Below are 22,310 nucleotides of genomic sequence, written 5' to 3' on the forward strand. Positions count from 1 at the left end.
ATAGTGGATTTGACTGGTCCTAGGAGTTACGGCTGTCCCAGCACCCCCGTGGTCACGAGATCGTGATCTGGGTGTTTGGCGACCCATTCACATTTACGACTGGTTGCCAAGCGCCTCGCACTCAGCAGGGAAGGTTGCAAGTCACTGGGTAAGTCTCCCCTATCTGTGCACCCTCCCCAGCCCCTCTGCGCTTGCACCGTGCCAGCCACTTGTGCACGCTCTTGATCCTCTTTTCAGAGATGACCCGGCCTGAGACCTACGTCTTCTTCACATTTACTTCATAGCTGGTGTATCTAAAGGAGTCTCTGGCGTTGGAAGGTGAACAATAGCAGCACAGCATTGCCTCAGAATGGATTGTGCCTTTGAGGCTAAGTAAAACCACTGTTTGCATGCATCTGCAATTAAGGTGATGGTACAAATCTTAAATGGGGTCCAAACACGTTCCTTCTGGGAGAAAAGGTTTAAGCCCTGGCTAGAGTAGGCAAGCAACAAGCCTGGGAAACCACAAGCAAGTTTCACAAATGTGCACAAGAACAGGAACAAAACTCGTAATATTTTCTTGCAAATATTTACTCCAAAATATGTACATCAGTGTCTTAACGGAAATTCAAAACATTTAAGTTCATAAAAACAAACCTCAAGTCCAAAATCACTTCTACAAGATTCAGATGGAGCATTTTAGTTATGCGTGTTAATATTTAAAAAGCAAATTGCTGTTAAATCATGTTATGCATTCCTTCACTAGCTACAGTATATCAAAAGGATTTTCATGCCACCCCACCCCACCCCATAATTTCACTTCAATTTGTTTTACATAAATTTAGATCCAAAAGGCCCCCTCTAATACCTGATTTAAATGCTTCCAAGTTTCTTCTTTCTTTTGGTAACAGGGTTACATCTTTTCAGCTTTGCATTTCTTTCAAGCCACTTTGTGTTTTCAGGGCCTGCCGTTAACAGGAAGAATAAAAGAGTAACTGCCCCAAAGGAAAAGCCAGGGGCCCCATCATACGCCATCTTTCCTACAAACAGATTTGTACAGTTTTGTTCTGCTTGCACACAGGGAAACTCACAAATATATTTATAACCATCCACTTTCACTGAAAGTTTAAGGTGAGCTTAGCCTCTCGTAAGATCACGCCAATCCAGAGGTGCCGAGTTCCAAACTGTCACTGTTGATGGGGTGGGAATGCAACCTCCAGCCCAGGGTTCCCTTCTGAGTGTTCTTCCGGCACATATCCACCCAAGTAGTTTTTAAAAATGTGGTTTCTACAGAGCCCTTACTTTGCATCCAATAACACCTTTTCCTCTGGCTTCACGGATTAAGATTATTGCAAGCAGGCACTGGCTTCTTCTGGGCTCTCTGATCTCCGCGTGTCTGCTTACCTAATTTGCCATGGGCAAGCAGCAACCATGCCTTGCTTGTTCTGTCTTCCGCCAAGGCAAAAACCCTCCTTCAGCTGGCTTCATCACTTTCTTCCTCCTGGCTCACAGATGAGTCCTCCTGGCTTGGGCTGCCACCTCCGGAAGGAACGTCAGCTGGCTCAGAACCTAGCCCAGCTTTCTTGGCTGAGGCTGGAACTCCTCCCTTCTGCAAGATCTCGGTGGCCTCGTGCTCAAGGACCTCCGAGGGAGTCAGCGGTTCCAGATGAACGCTACCTTGCTCACTTGCATCTGAATGAGCGGAGTCAAGTTCTCCCCTTCTTCGCAGGAACTGTTCAAAGCTGACCTCTTCATCACTGGATGCCAACTGGGTACTATCCATGGTCATGTCTGCCAGCTGAGCTTCATCCAAATCAGTCACCTTTGACTGGACGTCAAAGCTGGCCTGCTCTGAATGAGCACTGCTTTTATTGCTTCCAAGTTCTGTTGATTCTGCTTCTCCTCCTTGCTTGTCCAAGACCGCCTTTCCACAAGAACTCTCCGACGCACTTGCTTGCAACCCTGGAGTGGTAGTGTTTTTCACAGCTGGAGAAGAGGGACTGACTTCATGCTCATCAGCAGCTGGATTTCCAACAGGATCCTTCACCCTTCCGGTTGCAGAGTTTTTTGAAAAGGTCTGGAGCTCGGCAATGGAGGACTCTTCTCCAACCGATTCAGAGATCCTTTCTTCACATAGTGCAGTGAGAGAGACTGTGTTAGCCCCACCCTCAATTCTGTCCTCATCTCCTTCACCTGCAAGGTCTGCAGAATCATTTGAATGAGCTGACTCTCCTAAAGCAGAGGCATTTTCTGTTCTTTCATGCTTGGCAACCAAAAGACAAACATCACTTTGATTTCTCAAAGCGTCTGCACCCCTTGCTGCTTCAGGCACTGTGGGATCACTTGAGCAGGGTGTGAGCACTGACCCACAGAAACTTTCTGAAGCAGCTGCGTGGCCTTCATGCTCAGCAGCCAGAGGGCCACGGTCACTCTGATTTGGGGGGCAGTTCCCTGCAGGACCTACCATGCTACTTGGACTGGCTGCGAACTCTGAGCCACAAGCACCTTCTGGGACTGACAAATTGCCTTTATTTTCAGCAGCTGAAAGACCGGGATCCTCTGGATTTGCAGAACCCTTTATGCTGCTGCCTTTGGAACAGGTACGGAGTTCTGAAATGGCTGCAGCTGACAGCAACATGTTGCCTTCCCCTTTTGCAACTAAAAGGTCTCCATCTGTGTGGTTTCCCAGGCTGTTAACACTGCTTTCTCCTGCAGGGTCTTCTGAGCAGGCTTCAGGTTCTGGGCCAGAAATGTCTTCGCTGGTGGGAGACTGCTTTCCTTCACACCCAGCCATTAGAGTACTTTCATCAGGCTGATTTCCAAGGACCCCCAACACCCCTCTTCGTGCAGGGCTACTGGAACGGGTCTGAAACTCTGAACTAAATCTGTTTTCTGAAACTGGCCATTTAGTTTCTTCACTGTGAGCAGCTAAAGCAGTGTCAGTGTTCTGTTTTCCGGGAAGATCTGCATTTGTTTCTCTCGCAGACCCTTTCACCTGTGGGCTGAAAAAGCAACATAAGCACTTTAATTACTTGACTGTAATAAAACATGCTAATTGCTTCAACCTGTTGGGTGTTGTGGGGGGGAGGTCTAGCCCTAGGCCCCCACAGTACGAGGTCCCTGAGGGCTTGGGTCCCTCGCTGCTGCTCCTTAAAAACTATGTGAAATTGCTGGGTGAGGTCATTTGACGGCAGGGGGTGCTGCAACATCAGTATGCTGTTACCCAGTTATGCATCTCCACCCCTGGCCAGGCAGGTGATGCTACTGTGATGCTGACCCCGTGCCTAGAGGTTGTGAGGGTCTGGATGGGGAGGAACCAGCTCCGATTCAACCTTAGCAAGACAGAGTAGCTTGGGGGATTTGACCCCCAGGGTCTGGGGATCTGTCATCTCTGATTCTCAGCAAGGCAACTCTTCCCCAGACAGGGGTGTGGTGCCATTGGGGATCCTCCTGGACTTGTGGCTCTGCTCAAGGAGCAGGTGGCAACTGTGGCTAAGGGGGGCTTCTGCACAGGTTTAGAGCACATGGGAGCAAGAACAGAATTTTTGCTTGAAACTCTTTAAAGCAGCCACGTTTCCCTGGAATTGCCACCTGTTGCATGATCCAGAGAAGAGATGCATTACCTCCAACACATTCCTGTTTCAAAGCACCTTGCTGCCTCCCAAACTTACAGCCCTATTCTTCACCGCACACTCCAGTTCAAGACTTGCAAAAATCCAGAGGCCTACTTCATAATTGCACTCACTGCATATTATTAAAAAAGCCACAAGTTCATTCACATTTTAATTTGCAGAAGACCTAACTTTATTTTTACCTTTCTGAAATGTATGCTTCTCCTTGCTTTTCACATATAGTGGGCACTGAATATTTCTAAAACAAAAGAGCACAATATAACATAGCATAGTGGGTTTTTTGCTCAACGTTCACATTTAATACCACCATGAACACATGGCCACAATCCACAGTAAGCTGTATCAATCTGGATCCCCAGCAGAGGGACCAGAGACCTGGCACTACTGCAGAAACACCAAAAGGAGGGAAACCTTGAGGCAGACGCGGAGGCAGCTACAATCTGGATCAGGAACATGATCAAAGTAAAACCAGCAACAGAGCTGGAGGAAACCACACAAATGCAGATGGCTGGCTGCTCAAGACCACAGAGAAGCAAGCTGGCCAGGCAGGAGAGGGAGGGGAGAGAGAGAGCGTGCATTGCAGCAGAAAAGGTGTGCAGCAGCTACCTCAAAAGCTGGGGGATGCTGTGTACTCCCATGCAGGTTAGGTGACAAGTTATGCCAGATTCTGCTCCTGGCCAAATTTTCACATTCATCACCGTTATTGTCTATCTGCTTCCTCCTGATGCGGAAGCCCAGACCAGCCTTGCCCTCTTCCCCCTCCCACCTCCTGGACCACTCTACAAGGTGCGGGTGGGCTTCTGGCCACCTTCAAGGGCGATGCCAATTTACTGCCAGATCTGGGGAGAGTTTTTCCTTGCTCCACGCTAAAAGACATAAATGGAACATTGTGCTACTGGCACAGAGATGGAAAGGGTTGCTTTTTAAAATTCAGTTTGTTCCTTATTAAGAATAGAGTTATCATTTTGAAGCCTATCATCTGAAAACCTAAAAGCGGACACTGCATTTGAAAGCTGTGCATTTGCACTGTGGGTTATTCAGTAGCTGACTGTTATGGCTGAACTTACACATCATCTGCTGAATGCTTTCAATAGATATGGCTACACAAAAGTTTCAAGACAAAAAAAAGGGACTACCTCTGACTTTTCTTCAATTTCATTTTTCAATAATGCATCCTTTGCTAGGCTAAAGGACAAAACAACATTGATTAGTTTTGATGCTGATCATATGCTATCTAAAACTAAAGTGAAAAACCACTAACATGTATTTTGAATTTCAAACTGTTTGAAATCTCCATTAAGAGTTACTGGATTCTTTCACTTCCCATGAAACACGGAACTGCAGTGGAACTCTGCCTGTTGTTTGACTCTTGCCAAGGCATTTCATCAACGTGGCCCAATGTGGTGTGATGCTCCCTACCGAGAAAAGCCCCCCGGGACGCCTCTTTGTAGTTGTCATCTCCTCTGAGGAGGGAGGGGAGGATGTTAATATCTGCAATATTTGTCTCACTCAGTGCATTAGTAGAAGTGCACAAAACTTACTGATTTGGGAATGGAACATGACTGTTTTTAACAATTTTAACCTTCTGTACGATGTCCTCTGTACTCTATTGCACTGGAAGGGAAGAATATAGACTGCAATTTCCTGGTAGCTCCACCTCAAAAGTTTCCTATACCATTGTAAGCCCAAGCTAGAAAAAGATTTATAACCACACCTGCTACTGAGAAGCAGGAGGGAGGCCTGGTTATATCATCAAGAAGAGTGGCTTAAACACCTCCTGTCTTGTTTCTCTGGGAGCAGTTTTTCCCCAGCTCCACATTCTCCTGGCAGTGGGGCAGAGCTGCAAGAACATTTGCTCACACAAAGCACGGAAGCAAAGAAAGAAGAGGAAAAGGGAAAGCCTAGTGTTTCTCAGCTGGGCCCCCGGGCTGTTGTTTTTGCCAATCTCAAATTCTTCCTTTCTACATCAGACAATAGTGTAGGAGCAATACATGAGGCTGCTCCTATTTTCATCTGCTTTTGACCTTATTTTATACGTGCATGCTCCTGTGAAAAAACAAGAGACATTGAGGGTGCTGTAGAAAGAGAACTTCTGCCTCCTCTCCACACCCTTTATGTTTTTAACAGGTCAATAAAAGTGGGGTGGTGGGGGCCTTGTGCTCCATCAATGTATCTTGCCTAGAACAAAGAGGTTGTCCTGGAACACTCTGTGCCCAAAGAGGCAAGGCCCCAACCTGTCACTTACAGCACAGATTTTTCTGCAGTAATTTTTCAAGCCCGTTCTGTACCTGAGATTAGCTATACATTATTCAAGTGTATTGATTTCTAAACAAACAGCTTATCACCCCACCAAGATTGATTTTTAGTGTTTAGGGAAGAGCGATTCCTCTGCATGGATAGTGAGAAAGGCGCGTCTCTTATAAAAACATGTACACTCATCAATTTTTGTAACCCAATTTAACTTTTCAAAGGCTTTTTACTCAAAGAAATAGCTGGTGATGGTTATCTTTTTTGTTGACGCAGCGTAAAATGAAATCTAATTCACCGAAGTATGGCACAGCACCAGCCGCATCATTCATCATGAATCCACCTTGTGGACCAGGAAAGGCTTCGCCAGTTACCTGCAAGGTCCTTGGGATGAAAAGGCTGTGCCAGCACTGAAGTTGGCCACTGCTCGTGCCATCTCTACTAGTTTAAAAGGGCAAACATCTTTGGCCCTGGTTCAGCCATTGTGGGCCTTTTCTGACCCTCCAGGGTTAGAGCACCCATCACAGTGGGGGCTTTGCTTCTGCATCTTCCTACTGCCAAAAGCAGTTTGGTGCCAAATCTGGGGAAAAGCTTCTCCTAGAGGAATTATTCTGGTGGCTCAGTTGCTGCTCTCGTTGGCATTCTTGGTAAGAATGAATCACAACACAATGGGCTGCTAGATGGTGAAGCACTTCAACTACACCTGCTCGAGTTCCCAAAAGGGTTTTTCTTTTGAGGAGGACCCCAGAGCCACCTCGTTCCAGGATGCCACTCGGTTCTGGGGGTGGGGGCAGAGCAAGGAACCAAGCCACAGAGGCAAATAAAGCAAATAAATGAGCTTGGCCCCTGTAAAGATATGTTCCACACTTGTTAACAGAACATGGAAAAGGAAATGTGCATATCTAATCAATCAGCACAGCCAAACTTGCTTTTCCACAACTTTCTCAGGTAGAAGCGAAGAACCTCCACATCCACCCAGCTGACCAAACAATTACATTTCAGAAACTCACCCAGAAAGGTCAGCAGCAGTTAAGTAATCCAAGGGAACTAGAATTGAAAAAAGAGAGAATTCAATATTCCAGGTAAAAGCCAGTGTTTCACTACCACTTCAGAAAACAAAGCCCCAAAGCCCCAAAGCCACCTACCACGTTCTACAATCACTTGGCAAGTATGAGCCTGACTTTCATTCAGGTGGGTGGCCATCTTGTCCAAGCCAGAAACATCCGTCAGGAAATCACAGTTAAGACAAACCACAGTAGTGCCCCTGGGGAGAAAGTCGGAAAAGGGATGGTTCAGGAGTATGAGACAGACAAGGTGACCAAAGTACACTCTTGCCCTTGATGGATGCACTGTCGACCAGGCTCAGGAATAATGCCATGTAATAGCCGTCAACTCACAAAAATTCTAGCTTTCTTACATGTCCCTTCTAGGCTTTTCTAGGAATCATCTTGCAGGAAGTTTTCACAAAACAAAATTTTTAATGCCCCATGGGAAGAACAGCTTCTCTGCACCACTTAAATTACACTAGTGACATTAGGTCAAGAGAATAAATTATATTTAAATTCTAAAATAGAGCTTAAAATATGGATTATTAGCAAGAAATGAAGACACTTGGTAAAATTTAATATCAAGGCAGGCACACATTTCAAATCATTTTATCAAGTTTTAATTTTTCAGTGAATACCTCATATAAGAAACACAAACTGGCCCACATTCTACATCTCATTCAACAGTAACTGAGACCATCACCTGGGATGCCCTGACAAATGAGTCCTTGAGGTCTGCTGAAGACCTCTCCTCCTCCCCCACTCTCTTCAGGTGATCAACAGAATCACCCACTCCCCAACTACCACTGAGCAGTGGGATGAGGGCCATGTTTGTGGAAGAGCCCTCTGTCCAGTTATGGGCTCCTACTTCCCCACAACCCCACAGCCCTGGACTCCTACAAGGGCTCCATGAAGCAGCACTAGTAAGCATAGAATGATTTACTTCCAGAGAAGCACGTTAGAATGGCACTGCATACTATCAAAAGCGCACAGCTTAAATAAAAAAATTAGAAGTTACCTCAGTTCATCGGAATGTGTCTTATAAATCCAAAATCTTTTAGTTTGACGAGCGCTATGAAAGCTACAAAAAAACAGAATCCCTTAAACTGAATTCCTGAAAATATGACTTGTTTCTATCATAAAATATAATACATAAAAAAAAGCTAGTCACGTGATTTGTATAATGCATCTTGTATAAAGCAGCACATTCTGTACCAACATAGTTAAACAAAAAACAAAGTAAAACTCCAAATTCACCTGACAAGAGGTTGGCAAGAAACTCTAGCAGCCCCCTCCCTGAGGGGAGGAAGACCCCTTCCCTAGCATCCTTCCTAACAGAGTCACAGCCATGCTTTTCCAACAAGCCTTTAGGGCAAATGGTGCAATTCAGCTGGAAGCAGCCAACCAAGGAGGGGGATCAGGGATATGACGGTTTTATTTTGTCAGTGTTCGTATTTAGGTTTTAAGGTAGCTTATTTTACAGTAGGCAGCAGCAGCTGATATAGACAAACACAACTTGATACAGATAAAATCTGCTAGTTGGAAGGCTAAGCGGCAAAGTCACGCACCAAGGAGCCACGTCCCATCTTTCGGCCTCCCCCCAGTCGGACTGGAGGCGGAAGGTTTTTTACCTCATCATGTGATTCACATAAGCTTTACTGCAACTGGTGCTGTATCTGCACAAGCTGCAGCGGACGTATGCTGGGAAGTGACTTGCAAAAGTCCGGATGTCCGAATAACACTCAATGCATTTCTGAATATCGGGACACCTAAGGTTAACCAATGTCACAATTAGTTATCAAAGAGTAAGTTAATTCTCACATCAAACCACTGTTTGCTAGTAAGACCTGCTTAGCTTAAACCATGGGGCCAAATCTGCACTACAAAGTGGGTATTTGGAAATGGAGAAGCTCCAGGGTCTTTTAAGGTTTCTAAACTAGGTTCCAGGGACCCCAGGAATAGTTACCGTAGATTATTTAATGCTGTGTTTGCAATCTTATTGGTTTTCTTGCTGCCGCCACCGCTGCTGCCGCTGCTGCTGCTGCTGCTGCTGCTGCTGCTCTTGCTCCCCCCACCGCTGCTCCCCCCCAGAATCGGCTTCTTCTGCATGCTCAGCGGCTTCAGTTTTGCCTTCCCCTTGCTTGCATTCAACTTGTTCTGAATCTTGCTATTTGCCACTTTAATGCCAGGAGACAACAGCAAGGTGGACGTGTTTGTGCTTGCAGGAGACGCCGTCACAGATGCGGGTTGAAGAGACCCAACAGAAGCTCTAATTGTAACCTAGAACATGAGATCCTTTCAGTTTTTTCTGCCTCACAAATGCGAGCACTGATCTGCCTGCTCAGATTTCAAAAGGAATTTGGGCAATCCTTGTTTTTTAATACACAAAGTGAAATGTAACCACAGGACAAGACCACGATGTCCTGTGGATACTGGACCTGGGTGGCAGGATGTTCTCCATCAAACCAGCGCTCATCCAATTTTGGCAGAGGAAGCATCAAAGCAAAACATTTCTTTCTTTCTCTCCCACACACATACTTTTCCTAGAGCTTCAGCATTCTTATCACCCACAGAACAGCCAAATTCTGACACAAGATCAGGACTAGCTGGAATCTGTCAAACCAAAAAGGGGCTAGAACTCATAGAACAGCCTGTTACGTGACAAGGGCTGAGCTGTTAACTAAAGCAACGTCTCCCTTCGTCAGCCCAGAATAAGGTGCTACTCCAGAAAGTCTCTGCTCTATTGTAAACTTATGCCTAAGCCCCCAGTGAGAAGGTAATGGATCTTGCCAAAAGGTACCCGGGGCTTTTTGATGTCTGTATGGCTGGTGAAAAACAAACGCATGGAACTATTTTTTTCTGTGGGGTGCCACCACCACCACGAGGGAAAGAAATATGCCTTCCCATGGAAGAGCTGCAGGCCAACCAGTCCTTAGAGCAGAGGCTCTCAAAGGGGCTGCAAACGCAGATCCAAACACGCTCACGCCATAGCAGCGGTACTCCGTCCCCCTGGGGGAGTGGTCAGACGAGAGCCCTGCTGGCAGCCTGGCGTTAACAGTGCCAGTGGAGAAGGGGTCTCCTGGAAAGGCATAAGCAAGGCCCTCCTTGGCTGTTCATTTCCAGGAATCTGCACAGAAGCAGCATATTGCATCAGACAGTCCACTTACTTTGGTTCCTGGAGGCAAACCCTCTAACTGAGCAGGTTTTTTGAATGTCCGATGATGCTGAGATTTATGGTCCAGTTTTTCTTTGCACGTCAAGAACTGGAGTCTACATTTGGTGCAGCGATGTACTCCCTTTTTCTTTAAGGGGGGAAAAAAGGGGGGATAAAAATACATGGATGCTCATCCCAGAATAGTAAGACAGATCACCAAGTTACATTCTAATAAAGTAGTTGAATTCACAAGCAGAGTAATTTAATGCTGCAAGAGGATTTGAAATTGTAAAAATTGCGGCCACTTCCAACAATGTCCATAAACTAAGATGGATTTAACTACCATTCAACGTTCAATCTCAAAACACTCACACTAAGTTGGAAACCACAAGAGCTTCTTACCCCTCAAGTCTTTGCCAGAAAAGAGGACGGTTTTGCTGCCCTCCCAGAACCCCTTCTCTTCACACATATTCCTTGCCTTCTCAGCTTCAGCCACTATTGGTGAGTTCTATCAGCTATGCCCCAGAGTTTCATAAGCATGTCCCAACACAAGATGTGCAGCAGCATCACGACACTGCACCGGAGAGGAGGTTCAGTTTGAACAGTAGTTGTAACCGTCTTCTATGGGGAGGCGGAACTAACGTGGGGGATTAAGTATTCTTGGGCTGCCGCTTACCTTCCACAAAGATTATGAATGTTACCTGATGTCTCATAAAATGATGCATATAAGGTGCCCCAATTTTAATAACTTTAAGGCAAAATGGACAAAGCAGGTTCTTTGTGTTTTCATGAATGGATCTGAAGTGTTTTTCCACATCTGAAAATGCTGACGATCTGTAGTTGCAAACCTAAACATCAATATAAAGGGGGGGGGGAATATTTACTTCTAACCACCTTTCTTAGGAACAGCAAGGCATAGACAAACATACGTAGAAAAAATGTTTGGGAGTACCTGGCAGACATAAGGCATTTCCCCAGGCTTGTGATTGTCTTTCATATGCTGCAACAGAACTTGCTCGGTTTCAAAAGAAAGTTCGCAGATTTTGCATATAGCTACAAAAGAAAATAAGCAGCAACTGAACTAACTTTTAAAAAAATCAAACACTGGAGTGGCACAAAACTACTGGCATCTGTAATTCAGCTATGACTCTCAGAGGTAATTTATCAGAATGTTAGGGTTCCTTTCAAATCAAAGATGTCCCTAATTTGGCTTCTAAGTGAAAGCAAACAAATGCATACCATTCACCACACAGATGTGACAAATCAGTTGTTCTAGTTAGATGAACTGTCATATCTGTGTCATAAACTATATTTACTTTAAAAGCGTAAGCCTAGGGCTGCGCTTGATATCGCTGCTTTCCCCGACGGGCAGACAGCTGAGAATTTCTGACGCCGGGTTCAGCCCCAGGATCAAAAGCCCACCAAGGTTCTTATCAGGGGAACGCCTCGCCCCCCAGCTTCCCGCCCAGAAGAACTCACTGGAGGACTCGTGGGGCGTGTGGGTGCTCTCAATGTGGCACTGCAGCTGGAAGGGCGTGGGGAACTGGCGATAGCAGTGTTGGCAGGTGGTGTGGCTTTCCCAGCTCTCGCTGTTCTGCTTCTCCAGCTCCAAGTGGTGCTTCATGTGGTTCATGAACCTGAGAGCAACAGTTCACAGCTCAGGCCGCGGCTTTTAAATCGAAACACCTCATTCCGTGCGCCGAGGGGAGATGGGGCACCCTGCCACTTGGCGCACTGTACCAACGGGTACCCCTCTGGCGTAAGCCTAGGGCTGCTTTAACGTACATTAAAGCGTGCTGGCAGAATCACTCGTCCACCCGAAGCAGATGGAAAAGGTGGGTCTTAAAAGATTCTAAATACGAACTGAAAAGAACAGGAGGCCCCAGGGTTGGATAGTCACAGGGGGGCTGGCACCCTAATTGTGGGGGAGTCAGCTTTCATTTTCTTTGGGACTTGGCAATCGGTGGAGCCTCTTGTTTCCCGAAACTTATCCACCTTGGGTCTTAGTATTTAGATCTGTTGCAATTCTCAGCTGTAATTTTATCCCCCTTTGGGTTTATTTAGCAGAACTTTTTGGAAGAATGTAAAATCAGTTCTGCTGACATTAAAAATAAACCGGAACAACACATAAACCAAGATATAGCTTAGGCCTGCAAACCTCCACTCCAGCTGTCCCTAAGCTCCGAGTCAGAGCTGTTCCTCTTCCAGGCTATAAATACCTGATGTTACTTTTGAGGACCTTCATGCAGCTGGCACACTTGAAAGTCGTATGCGTTTTCTGCTCCTGACGCACCTGCTGGAGGTTTCCCTCGTGCTTGCCATAGTAGAAGTCATTAACTAACATGATCAATTTTCCTTTTTCTGTTTCAGCAATCTTAGGTGATATACCTGAGCAGTCCATTTTGGTTACTCCCAGAAAGGTGTGCATCATATCGGGACAGCAATACTGAAAAGACCAACAACCACTGTAAGTTCTGAACAAAGGTACTTACTGAATCCTTAAGAATCGCTAAGAAACTAATCAAGCTGTCTATACAGACTTTGATCAAAATTGGATATCTGAGTTCAGAGAACTATAAAAAAAAGAGCAAAGCAAATGTTTAAATACATAAACATGAAACACATTTCAATTTCCAAGAGAACCCTCTTAGAACGTGACTGCCTGTTACCTACATTTAAGAGCACTTCATTTCAAATAAAAACGATTGCCATAAATACTGATAATCCTAAATTCAAAGTTAGCAAATTATTACGCCATCATGAAATAAAATTACTTCTGGGGGAGGGCTTATATAGGAAAACAGGCCAACAATTAAGACCAGTAAGGGTGCAAACAGAAGACAATGCCACAAAGAAATCTCCACAACAGAGCCAGAAAAATCCAGGGAAAGTAATTGCTAATATAAGTGGCATAGAATTTTTCACTTTTATACTTCACCTGAGCCTTATTTCAGCTATGAGAGTACAGGCTAGAGTGAATTTAATATGCATTTTCTCACTGGAAATGGGAACATGTATTCATCTCAAACAGAAAATGTGGTAGCTGAACAAGCTGCTATTTAAAATGGTATCCATGCAAGGCAAGTGAAGAAACCTTTAAAAGCCAAAAGAAAATAGTCATCTTTATCTGTGTCTAATCTTTTCTTTAAAAATATACAACTGAATAAAACAGTCCCAGATTTTATCATGTTTAGAAATGCCAAAAATGATCCAATGTCACTTTTATAACTGTGTTTTACTACTTCCCACCAAACATATTTACCTTTACATGATTTTTCAATGGCTCCAAAAGGTTAAAATGAATATTGCATTTTGGGCATGCTTGCGGAAAAGGGGCTCCATTCTTAACGTTACTTGAAGCAACACCTGTGGAAAAAGAGAAAGGTTATTATTTAACGCATGTTTGAATATGTGAGACAGATACATTAAATTCATCAACACGCAGGGCAATCATTCCAAAGGCATCATTTAATCCATCTGACAACTCACTAGAGGTGAATAAAGCCCTCACATAGATTCCCACAGACCAGAAGCTTTGATGCCCTTCTTCTGCTTGTGAGTATTTCAGGGCAGCCTTTAAAGCACCTTTGGACAAGGTTTCCCCCAAATTTGAAGTACAGCATGTTTCCAGTGGTCCTACCTTTCTCAAGCAGGGGCGGGTCATTTGGAGGTTTAACAGAGGACAGGAGAGGCGACTCGCTCCCAGAGCCCATTTCATTAGCCTTGGCCTTTTTGGGAGCAATACTACTGGCTTCAGAAGTGGAGGGACGCTTGGACAAGCCTACAAATGTTTTAAAATTTAAATTTAGATAGCTTTTCATAGCCAATTACTCCTCAGCCTCTCAAACTCCAGGCCAGGCCTCCTGCCCCTAAAAGTGACCCCAACAGGCACAAAATCAGTTCGCATGCATGGCTCCTGCTGCAATCCAGCACATCTTTTCTCAGAAGCCAGTCCCACTGTGTTCCACGGGGCTGACCTGCGAGGAAGGGCCCCTGTGCCTTCATGTCAAGGTTATGGCTGTCAAAAAGGGCATTCTCCCAAGATTGGTCAGTCCCTGGCTGAATACTATGAGCCTGCGGCCACCCATTTTTTGAAGACTTTTTTGCCCCGAATCACAAGCAAAATGAAAAACTTGGCTCGGACATACCCGTTGTATTCATGGGTGACACACTCTGGTATTGCAACCCTCCTGAATTCTGCCTTACACTAAAGGTCAGGCCGGAAGTTTTGTCTGGCATAACCTGTAGAGAATGTGTTAATTAGCTCAGCAACAGAACTCTCTTGAGTATTTTTCTGTTGCTGTAGAAACATTTCAAAAGATTTGAACGCTGAGCACCCAAGTTTACACTTTTCAGTTAAGTGCTCTATTCTGGTAAGATGCATGATCAGCAGATACAGCGCCATTCTGCCAGGCACCCTCCTCATTTCCAAAGCCCCGCAGAGGTGCTCCGTCTGGCCCAGAGTCCCGCTTCTGCTCCACTGCCTTGTGCTCTCGCCTCCTCCATCAACTGGCCTCTCTTTGCTGCGCCACATGCTTGGAACACGTGCGTGAGGCACCTCTGGTGAAATACAGCCTGAACTGCCCTTCCTCTTCTCCTACCAACAAAAAATGCAACCTTGAAGTGGAGTGCACCCTAAACATCACCTGATGACTCTCAACTCTGCTTCAGAGTCTATTTAAACGTTCCTATTTTAGAAAAGTAACGTGGCTATTCAGGAAACCTCCAACAGTTCCCAGTCACCACAGCCTCGAGTGCAGGTCTTCTGCCCAAGAAGGCAGAGGGTGTGAGGTCAGGCTGTGGGAGAATGAAGCCCCTTGAAATCTCAGACTAGATTTGTAACCAATTTCCCTTTCAATCTCAGGGCTCCACCAACCAGCACCGCCTTTTAGCCAATTAAAAGTGATGCATCAATCCATCTTGAATTAACCACATTAATACAGTTAAGCTGTAGAAATGAGTAAGACACCTATTACAATCACGTTTCCTTCTTTCAAGTGACCTGAAAAGCTGAATTCACCTTTGGTTGAATTTGTTCTTCAGGATTCCTCTTCCAAACACACCAAGTTAGCACAATGACGTGACCAGCAGGGCCAGCCCTACTCACCAAATTGCGAGAGAACAATAAAAGACCCTCTCCGAAGAACAGAGGTGGGGACATAGCTGCTACTCGGGGTATAAACCAAGTAAATAATTAAAGAAATCAAATCTACCCGATTCAGCGCAATGGGTTGTGCTGTTACGGTGGCCACTGGCCTGGAGGCAGACTGAGCTGATGCAGGAATATGAAGGTTCCGTGACAACGACGGGGGAGGGGCAGACTTATTGACCGGCTGAGAGATCCCAGCACCGGACTTGGCTCCTTCCTGCGGTGACGAACATCCCGAAAGCGGCCTCGGCAAGACTTGAGAGGTTCCCGAGATGCTGCTGATGCGCGGCTGCGGCTGAACAGCTAGAGTACTTGTTGCCGGTCTGCCCACAGAGAGAAACCCTGGAGAAACAGCCACAGCACCTGCCACGTGGAATGAGGAAACAAGTTACTACGCGCTGGTAAGAGTCAGAAGCTTTTAGAGACTTTGTTTTTAGGCATCACTTGGAGAACGTCATACCTCTTTTGGGGGCACCATTCTGCACTCCAATTCGTGATGAATTCGGGTTCACCCTGTTCAATATATCTATTAAAAAGTGACCATTACTGCTTTCAGAAAACAAGGAGAAGGAAAATATGCTCAAGAGAACTTATCAATATAACCCAAAAGAAGGCAAGTAACATCTCACTGTGAAGTTGCACTAATTCCTAAAGAAATACCCAAACACTTGGCACTCTTCTCATTCCTGAAAGAAGCTGCAGAATTCCCTGCAATCATTCCAAGAATGGATCCAAGAGCACAGTATCCAATTACGCTGGTTTAAATAACATACATTTACACTATAATTCTTGCCAGTTCAACAGGACTTCTGAGTCAACCTATTTAGGATGCAAATGCAAGTTAAGCCTGGCTAGCCTATTAGCAACTCTGCTTTCCATTGCAGCCCTGAGGTGACTAACTTTTGAAACTCATTCCTTCCTTTGTATGTGCCCCCCACAATAATTCAAAACAGCCCCTTACAGGTATTGGTTGGTTTGGAGCTCACAAACTCCCCAACAAAGATAGGCTCATCGTCATCATCGTCATCGACAACAATGGGCTTTGTTTTTTGTTGCCAGGGTTCAAGCTCTTCCTCTTCACATTCCATGAAAAGCTCTGCCATTGTTGAACTAGAAAATAAAAAATAGCAGCAGGTGGAACAGACAGTTGTTAAGAACTAGGGGTGCATAGCTCTTCCAATCTGAAGCAGGAGGGTAACCGTGGTTCTAGCGTGGGTGCACTCGTTCCTTAAAGTTGTGGTTTGCCCAGCTACAGGGCAAGCCTAAGACAGGACACAGGAACCCAGCACCCTAACCCTACATCAGATCCAAACAGCTGCATATCCATGAAGAGAAGCACAAAGGCTGTTTTCTCTCAACACACTGACTTTCAAGAGACCACACTTTAACCTACCAGGTTCCACAAGCACAGCTTATGAGATTCAGTGCCATGCAAAGCCAGTGACTTAATAGATTACGCCAAGTTTCAGCTAACCTAAACCAAGCTAGGTTTGTCACGTGACTGCTGTACATAGAGGTCAAATCACTGGTCCAGTCCCACCCCTTCTAACTGGCACCAGCCCATACTCTTTCATGGCAGATCCTCCTTAGTCGTATCTGCCAGCCTGTGTGCCTTTGACAAATCTCACTTAGTCCTTGGACATTTTCCCTGAATTAAAGTTGGGAAGAAACCCGTGTTTTCCACATTAAGCCAATTATTTCAGGCTGGCACAAGCATCTCAGGTAAAGATCAGTACAGAGAACTACCTAAAGAACAGGGGGTTCTGTTGTTCCACGTAACAACATTCACAGAATGATTCCAATAACACTGTTGTTATAAATAAGAAAGACAGCAAACAAAACCTTCAAGTTATACAAGGCAGTTCTGACCGCTTTTAAGAGCAAAAACGTTTCACAGGAAAGCCCTTCGTGAAACTCTTCTCTGCGACTTGTGTCGAAGGAGGCGGCCAGAAGGTAGGTGCATTTCCATTAGAGCTGTTCGGAGGCTCGCTAATTCAGCCTCTCATCCCTCGGTAAGGATTAGAAGCACCCAAGCAGGGCACGGAGAGGCTGGCTGGCAGCGGCCTGGGCCCTGCAGGCAGGAGGATTAACAGCCGCTGGCGAGGGAGCCCGTCCTTTACTGGCTCGCTCGCCCGTTTAACCTTCGGGCAAGGCATCACCCCGGCTCCTCCACGGCTGTGCCATCTTCCATCGCGCCCACATTTCCTTCATTGCGCCAGCTCAGAAAACCGCGTTTCTGTTCCCTCCAAACTACCAGGCGCGCGACCGCGCCAGGTACCAGCTACGCCTGGGCACCAAGACCCCCCGGCCCCTCCCCGCTTCCATGCTACGGAGGATTTTGACCAATGTCTCCCCTTCTCTTCCCTTCCCTTCCCGGCGTTTCCAGGGCGGCTGCGGGCCGGGAGGCGTCCCCGCGATTCGGCCAAGATTCCGGGCCGCTCCTGCTCGCGACACCCGCCGGCGGCCCCCCGAGCCAGGCCAGGCTGCTCCCTCCCCGGCCCGGCGCCCCCCGACCCACCGCCCGCGCTTTCCCTTCCCCGCCGATCTGCCCAGCAGGAGGGAGCAAGCGAGCGGGCCTGGCAAGGGGCTCGGGCCGCCGCCTCAGGCCGCGCTTCTCCGGGAGCCCCGAGGGGGAGCCGGGCGGCAGGGAGCCGCCCCTCCTGCGCCAGTCCCCGGCCAGGGGGCGGCAGCGGCGGCCTGGCGAGGAAGGAGGCGCGCCCTCCGTCGCTCCCCCAAGGCCCCTCCGGCCCGGCGGGCGACGACGACCCGGCGAGGTAGGTTGGCTGAGGGCCGCCCGCCCCCGCCCGGTTTTGCCCCGGAGCCCGCGCGGGCAGCCAGCGCTCCGCCCCGCCCCGGGCCGGGCGGCGCCCGCGGCGGGCCGGGGAGGAGGAGGAGGAGGAGGCGGCGGCGGCGGCGGAGGCCGCGCTCCATCCAAGATGGCGGGGCCGGCCGGCCGGCCGGCCGCCCTCCCGCCCAGGCCCGGAGCGCGCGGCGGCGGCGGCGGCGGGCGCGGCTTACCCCGCGGGCGGCGCGGCGCGGCGGGGCGCGGCGGGCGGCGGCGGGCGGCGGCGGGGGCAACGGGCGACGCGCGAGGGGGGCGGCGGGCGAGCGCGGGCGGCGGCGGCGGTCCCTCGGCCATGCGCGGGGCGGGGCGCGCGGAGGCCCCTCCCTCGGGCGCCCCCACGTGGCCCGCGGCCGCAGCTCCCCGCGCGCCGGCCCCGAGGACCCGGCGGAGCCCGGGCACGAGCGCGCCGCCCCTCGTCTCCCGCCCCGAGAGGGCGCCGCGGGGGTCGGCCGGGGAGGGGCGGGGCCAAGGGCGCCCCCCGGCGTTCGCAGGCGGGCGCGGGGCGCAGGCGCTCCGAGGGGCCGGGCCGGGGCGCGGGGCCGGCCCCGCCCCGCCCCTCGCCGGCCGTGGCCGGAGGGGCCGCAGCCGCCCTGCTGCCCTACCGAAGGGCGCCGCTTTGGGCCGGACCGCAGCCCGGGTTCCCGGCTCCGGGATCGCTGCAGCGGAGATCAGAGCGTAATGCTAGCGGCGTGTGCGCCGGCGACGAGGGCCCGCGTCGGGGCGAACCCGCGCAGCTCCTTAACCGGCTCGCGGGAGGGGGGGAGTCGCCCATCCCGGGGACCAGCGCCGCGGCGGGAGGGGCAGCAGGCCGGCCCGGGGCAGCTGGCGCGCACCCCGCGCGGCTGCGGTCTGCGGGCTTGCCTGGCCGGCCCGGGAGCCGGAGCCGGCGCGGACCGACCGGCCCTCCGCCGCCGCTGGCGGGGGGCGGGGCGCGGGGGCGGGCCGGGCTAGGCCCCGCCCCGCGCGCGGAGGGATCCCGGGCGGGCGGGCGGGCGGCGCGACGTGGCGGTGCTGCGGCAGGCCCGACAGGTCGCCCGGGGAGGCCGCGCTTTCCGGCGGGGCGCGGGCCGGCGGGGCGACGGAAGGGCTTCCCTCCGCCTGGTTGGCGCCGGCGGGCCACCCCGTCCGCCCGCCCCCGCCTGCCTGGGCCGAGCGCCGCGGGAGCTCTCCACGCGGGCAGGCGCCGGGGCCGGCCGGGCGCGCGCGCGGCCTTTGTGAGGCGGGGGCGCGGAGGCCTCTCCGCTGACGGCCCTGCGCCCCCTCCCGCAGGTCGCGGCGGCGGCGGCGGCGGCGAAGATGAACCCGCAGCAGCAGCGGCTGGCCGCCATCGGCACCGACAAGGAGCTGAGCGACCTGCTGGACTTCAGCGCGGTAGGCCCTGCGCGCGGCGGGGGCGGCGGCCTGGCCCGGCCTGGCCCGGCCCGCCCCGCGCTGAGGCGCCGCGTCTCTCTCTCTTGCAGATGTTCTCCCCGCCCGTGAACAGCGGGAAGGCCAGGCCGACCACGCTGGGAAGCAGCCAGTTCGGCGGGGCAGGTAAGGCCGCCGCGGGGGGGCCGCTGCGTCTCTCGGCGCCGGGGGCCGGGCTCGCCTCCGCCCGCGGAGCGGACCCGAGCGCGGCGTTGCGGTGGCCGCCGACCGGCCGGCCGGCCCGCCCGCCCTCCGAGCGCGGGGGCTGAGCTGAACGCGCCCCGGAGGTCGCCTCCGGGCAAAGCGGGCCGGCGGCTCCGCCCGCCCCGGCACTGGAGTGGTTGCAGCGGGAGGGTCCCCGTGTCCCTCGGTGCCCGTTTCGTGGAGCGTCGGGCGTGCTGCGGGGAGGGAGTCGGGTGGCCGGTGGGAGCTTTCCTCGGCTGCTCCGGTGCAGCCGCTGCAGGCGTTTCCTGTCTCCGTGCTCCTGGGGCTGCGGCGGCCCGGCGGGCGGCCGCGTGGACCGGCTGAGCGAAGAGAGAAGCGCTGCCGGGCGACGGAAGCGCGCAGCCTCCTGTCCCGCCGATTCTCCGGGCGGCCCCGATGAGCCCCCGGTTGTCTCCTCACGGCCGGCAGGTGCTCCTGCTGTGCTTCTCTTCGCACAAACCCCTCGCCCGGCGAAACCGGTCCCCTTGCAGCTCAGCGGGGCGCGTGTGCGGGGCGCGCTCGGGCTCAACGGAACTTGTTCGTGTTGCTTTCGGTGCTGCGCGGACAAAGCGTTGTGATGGTGGGCTCGGTCTTCGGCGGTCGAGCGTGCAGCGTCGCGGCCTGCTAGGGCCAGGGAAGGATTTAGGTCGCGCGACAAGGAACGTGCCCTTTGACTTAAGAGGAATTTAATTTCTTCTCAGACTTCGTGATCCCCCAGCTGCTCACTGTAAGGGGCAGGGGTGCTGTCAGCACTTCCTCCCTCTATGCATATGCCAAACGGGGGAGCCGAGCCCGGAGCGAGTTTTCATAGGCTTCCTACCTTGCTTTTGCAAGCGAAATAGTTTTCTTCCAAAAAAATGGTGACCCCCCCCCCATTGCTTGTGACCCTTGGGGGGGGTCCCAGTCTAGTTTTAGAACCCATGGCGGATGAACTGGGGATAGTGTATCATGTGGTCCAAATACAGCCTTTTTGAAATGTTTATATTGTACCCTTATTAAAGCTAATTATCTTATCCCAAATGATGGTTGCTTAACGTCCTTCCTACTATACTGCTTGGTAATATGTTGATGTAGATTTGATCCTTGGCATACGAAGCAGAAGTGGTTAATGATAATTAGGTTTTTAGGTTTCTCTTGTTGCTTGGCAAAGAACTTCCTTTACGTATTTTCTGTCTAGAAATTACAGTGAAAATTAGCAAAGCTGCATACTACAGAGCTACCTTGAGTGATATCCTTAGTTTTCTCTTTGAATCTCTTCATTCAGTTTCTAGAAAAGAGGAAATGCTTCTGTTACATCAATATGTGCATAAATTTTTAACATCTTAAATATTTTCTACAGTCAACAATACTTCTGTTTAAATGCTGATGGAGGGACTGTATTTTCAGAAATTATGTTCCTGATCTAATTCTAAATATATCTTTTTGGAGGAGTTGATTTAGTGACTGTTCTTTGCCAAATCTTGGGGTTTCATATGTATGAGTAAACCTTGCATGTGTGTTCTGTGTGCTGAATGTTAACTAAAATTTTTGCACGTCAGTTGTTCCCTACTAAGTGCAAGTTCATTTTAACACATTGAATAATTCTGATGGATTTTGTGACTTTGAAAATTTTATAATCTGAAAACAGGATTTGAGAAAATCAACCAGAATTAAGTTTTAGGAGCACGTGATAAATATTAATATAACACTTACATGGAATCAAAAACTCATTTCTATTTTGATTGTGAAAAAATGTCTTTCAGAACTGTAACTTGCTATGCCAAATCATATCTATACACAGTATAATTTGCCTCATAAAGCCTTTCTTTGTATTTTCGTCATTTTTAAATAGACTATCGCACAATGTTCTACTTTCTTTGTATCCTTTTTACTTTTATTTTTTAGGTCAGTGTCTCCAGTGTAGAAAGACATCATGACTGAATTATTCTAATTACTTTCTGGAAATTAATTAAAATAATTTGATTTGGAGTTGGGTATATATTTATATAGCTAGACTAGCTCAGTTTGGGTTCTGAAATTTAGTTTGTTATGTCAGGCAAATTGCCAGCTGGTTTGTTGACTTCAAAGATGCTTTGCCTCTGGAGGGGGAAGTTGTATTTTTGCTGGCCCAACTTGTGTCTCTGCTTCTTATCTTTGTAATGCTGGGATGACTTTGTTCTTTAGCAAAATTAGAAGACAGTTTTCTGCTCATTGAAGAGCACGCTTCAAGTTTTTTTGTGGCAGGTGCTTCCTGGCCAGTATTTAAGGGAGTTATATTGTCCTTTGTTTAAGTATTCCTCTTCCACTGCAGCTCAGCTGTCCTATACAACAGATTGGTTAGTTACTCTTGTGTCTGATGTAATGTAAACCCTCATAACAGCTGGCAGTTCTAGTACTAAATTCTAATGGATGTTCTATTGTTCAATAATACTGTAATATTAAATAATTTGAATTGTATTTGTTTCTTATACACTATTTGTTTACTCTTTTGACTGTTTCCCAAGGTGAAATGAGTACAATATTGAGTAGGGTGTTTCCAGTAATTCTGCATAGGGTGCTTCTCTGTTTTGTTAACGACAAAGGAATACTGCAAAGTCAGTTGGCCAAATTTGTGCCTCTTACTATCTTAGGGTTCTGCATATCAGTCCTCATTATTGAATTGAAAGCA

At 49.2% G+C, this 22,310-nt stretch overlaps 2 protein-coding genes across 11 annotated transcripts in view; one reads left to right on the top strand and one right to left on the bottom strand.

Annotated features, from left to right (window-relative positions):
- Nucleotides 1-549: 549 nt before the first annotated feature.
- Nucleotides 550-18,786, bottom strand: ZNF280D (zinc finger protein 280D). 5 transcript variants are annotated; one of them, XM_088148212.1, is made up of 20 exons: nt 18,655-18,786; nt 16,169-16,317; nt 15,668-15,733; nt 15,272-15,570; nt 14,207-14,300; nt 13,699-13,839; nt 13,321-13,424; nt 12,278-12,504; nt 11,538-11,695; nt 11,011-11,111; nt 10,760-10,906; nt 10,072-10,206; nt 8,871-9,184; nt 8,536-8,673; nt 7,923-7,985; nt 7,004-7,122; nt 6,869-6,905; nt 4,748-4,796; nt 3,794-3,849; nt 550-2,981 (listed from the first exon to the last, which is right to left on the bottom strand). In XM_088148212.1, the coding sequence occupies exons 2-20, from the start codon at nt 16,308-16,310 to the stop codon at nt 1,454-1,456; spliced, it is 3,918 nt and encodes a 1,305-aa protein (XP_088004338.1). In that variant the 5' UTR covers nt 16,311-16,317; nt 18,655-18,786; the 3' UTR covers nt 550-1,453. The 5 variants fall into 5 exon arrangements, with proteins under 5 accessions (XP_088004338.1, XP_088004341.1, XP_025032403.1 ...); XM_088148215.1 differs by lacking the exon at nt 18,655-18,786 and adding an exon at nt 18,226-18,247; XM_025176635.2 differs by lacking the exon at nt 18,655-18,786 and adding an exon at nt 17,077-18,189.
- TCF12 (transcription factor 12) overlaps nt 18,605-22,310 on the top strand; it is a 94,674-nt gene continuing 90,968 nt past the window's right edge. For 3 of the 6 annotated variants that reach the window (XM_088148217.1, XM_088148218.1, XM_088148222.1), the window contains exons 1-2: nt 19,211-19,423; nt 19,513-19,585. In XM_088148217.1, the coding sequence (XP_088004343.1) occupies nt 19,349-19,423; nt 19,513-19,585 (148 nt within the window). In that variant the 5' untranslated portion in view covers nt 19,211-19,348. Of the gene's footprint in view, nt 18,728-19,210; nt 19,424-19,511; nt 19,586-22,310 lie in introns of those variants that run through there. The other 3 variants (XM_088148216.1, XM_088148219.1, XM_088148221.1) reach the window with 3 other exon arrangements.

Source organism: Python bivittatus, unplaced genomic scaffold (genome assembly GCF_059951505.1).
Source record: "Python bivittatus isolate LINGU-HERP-01145 unplaced genomic scaffold, Pbiv_v1 ctg000530_np1212, whole genome shotgun sequence".
NCBI lineage: Eukaryota > Metazoa > Chordata > Lepidosauria > Squamata > Pythonidae > Python > Python bivittatus.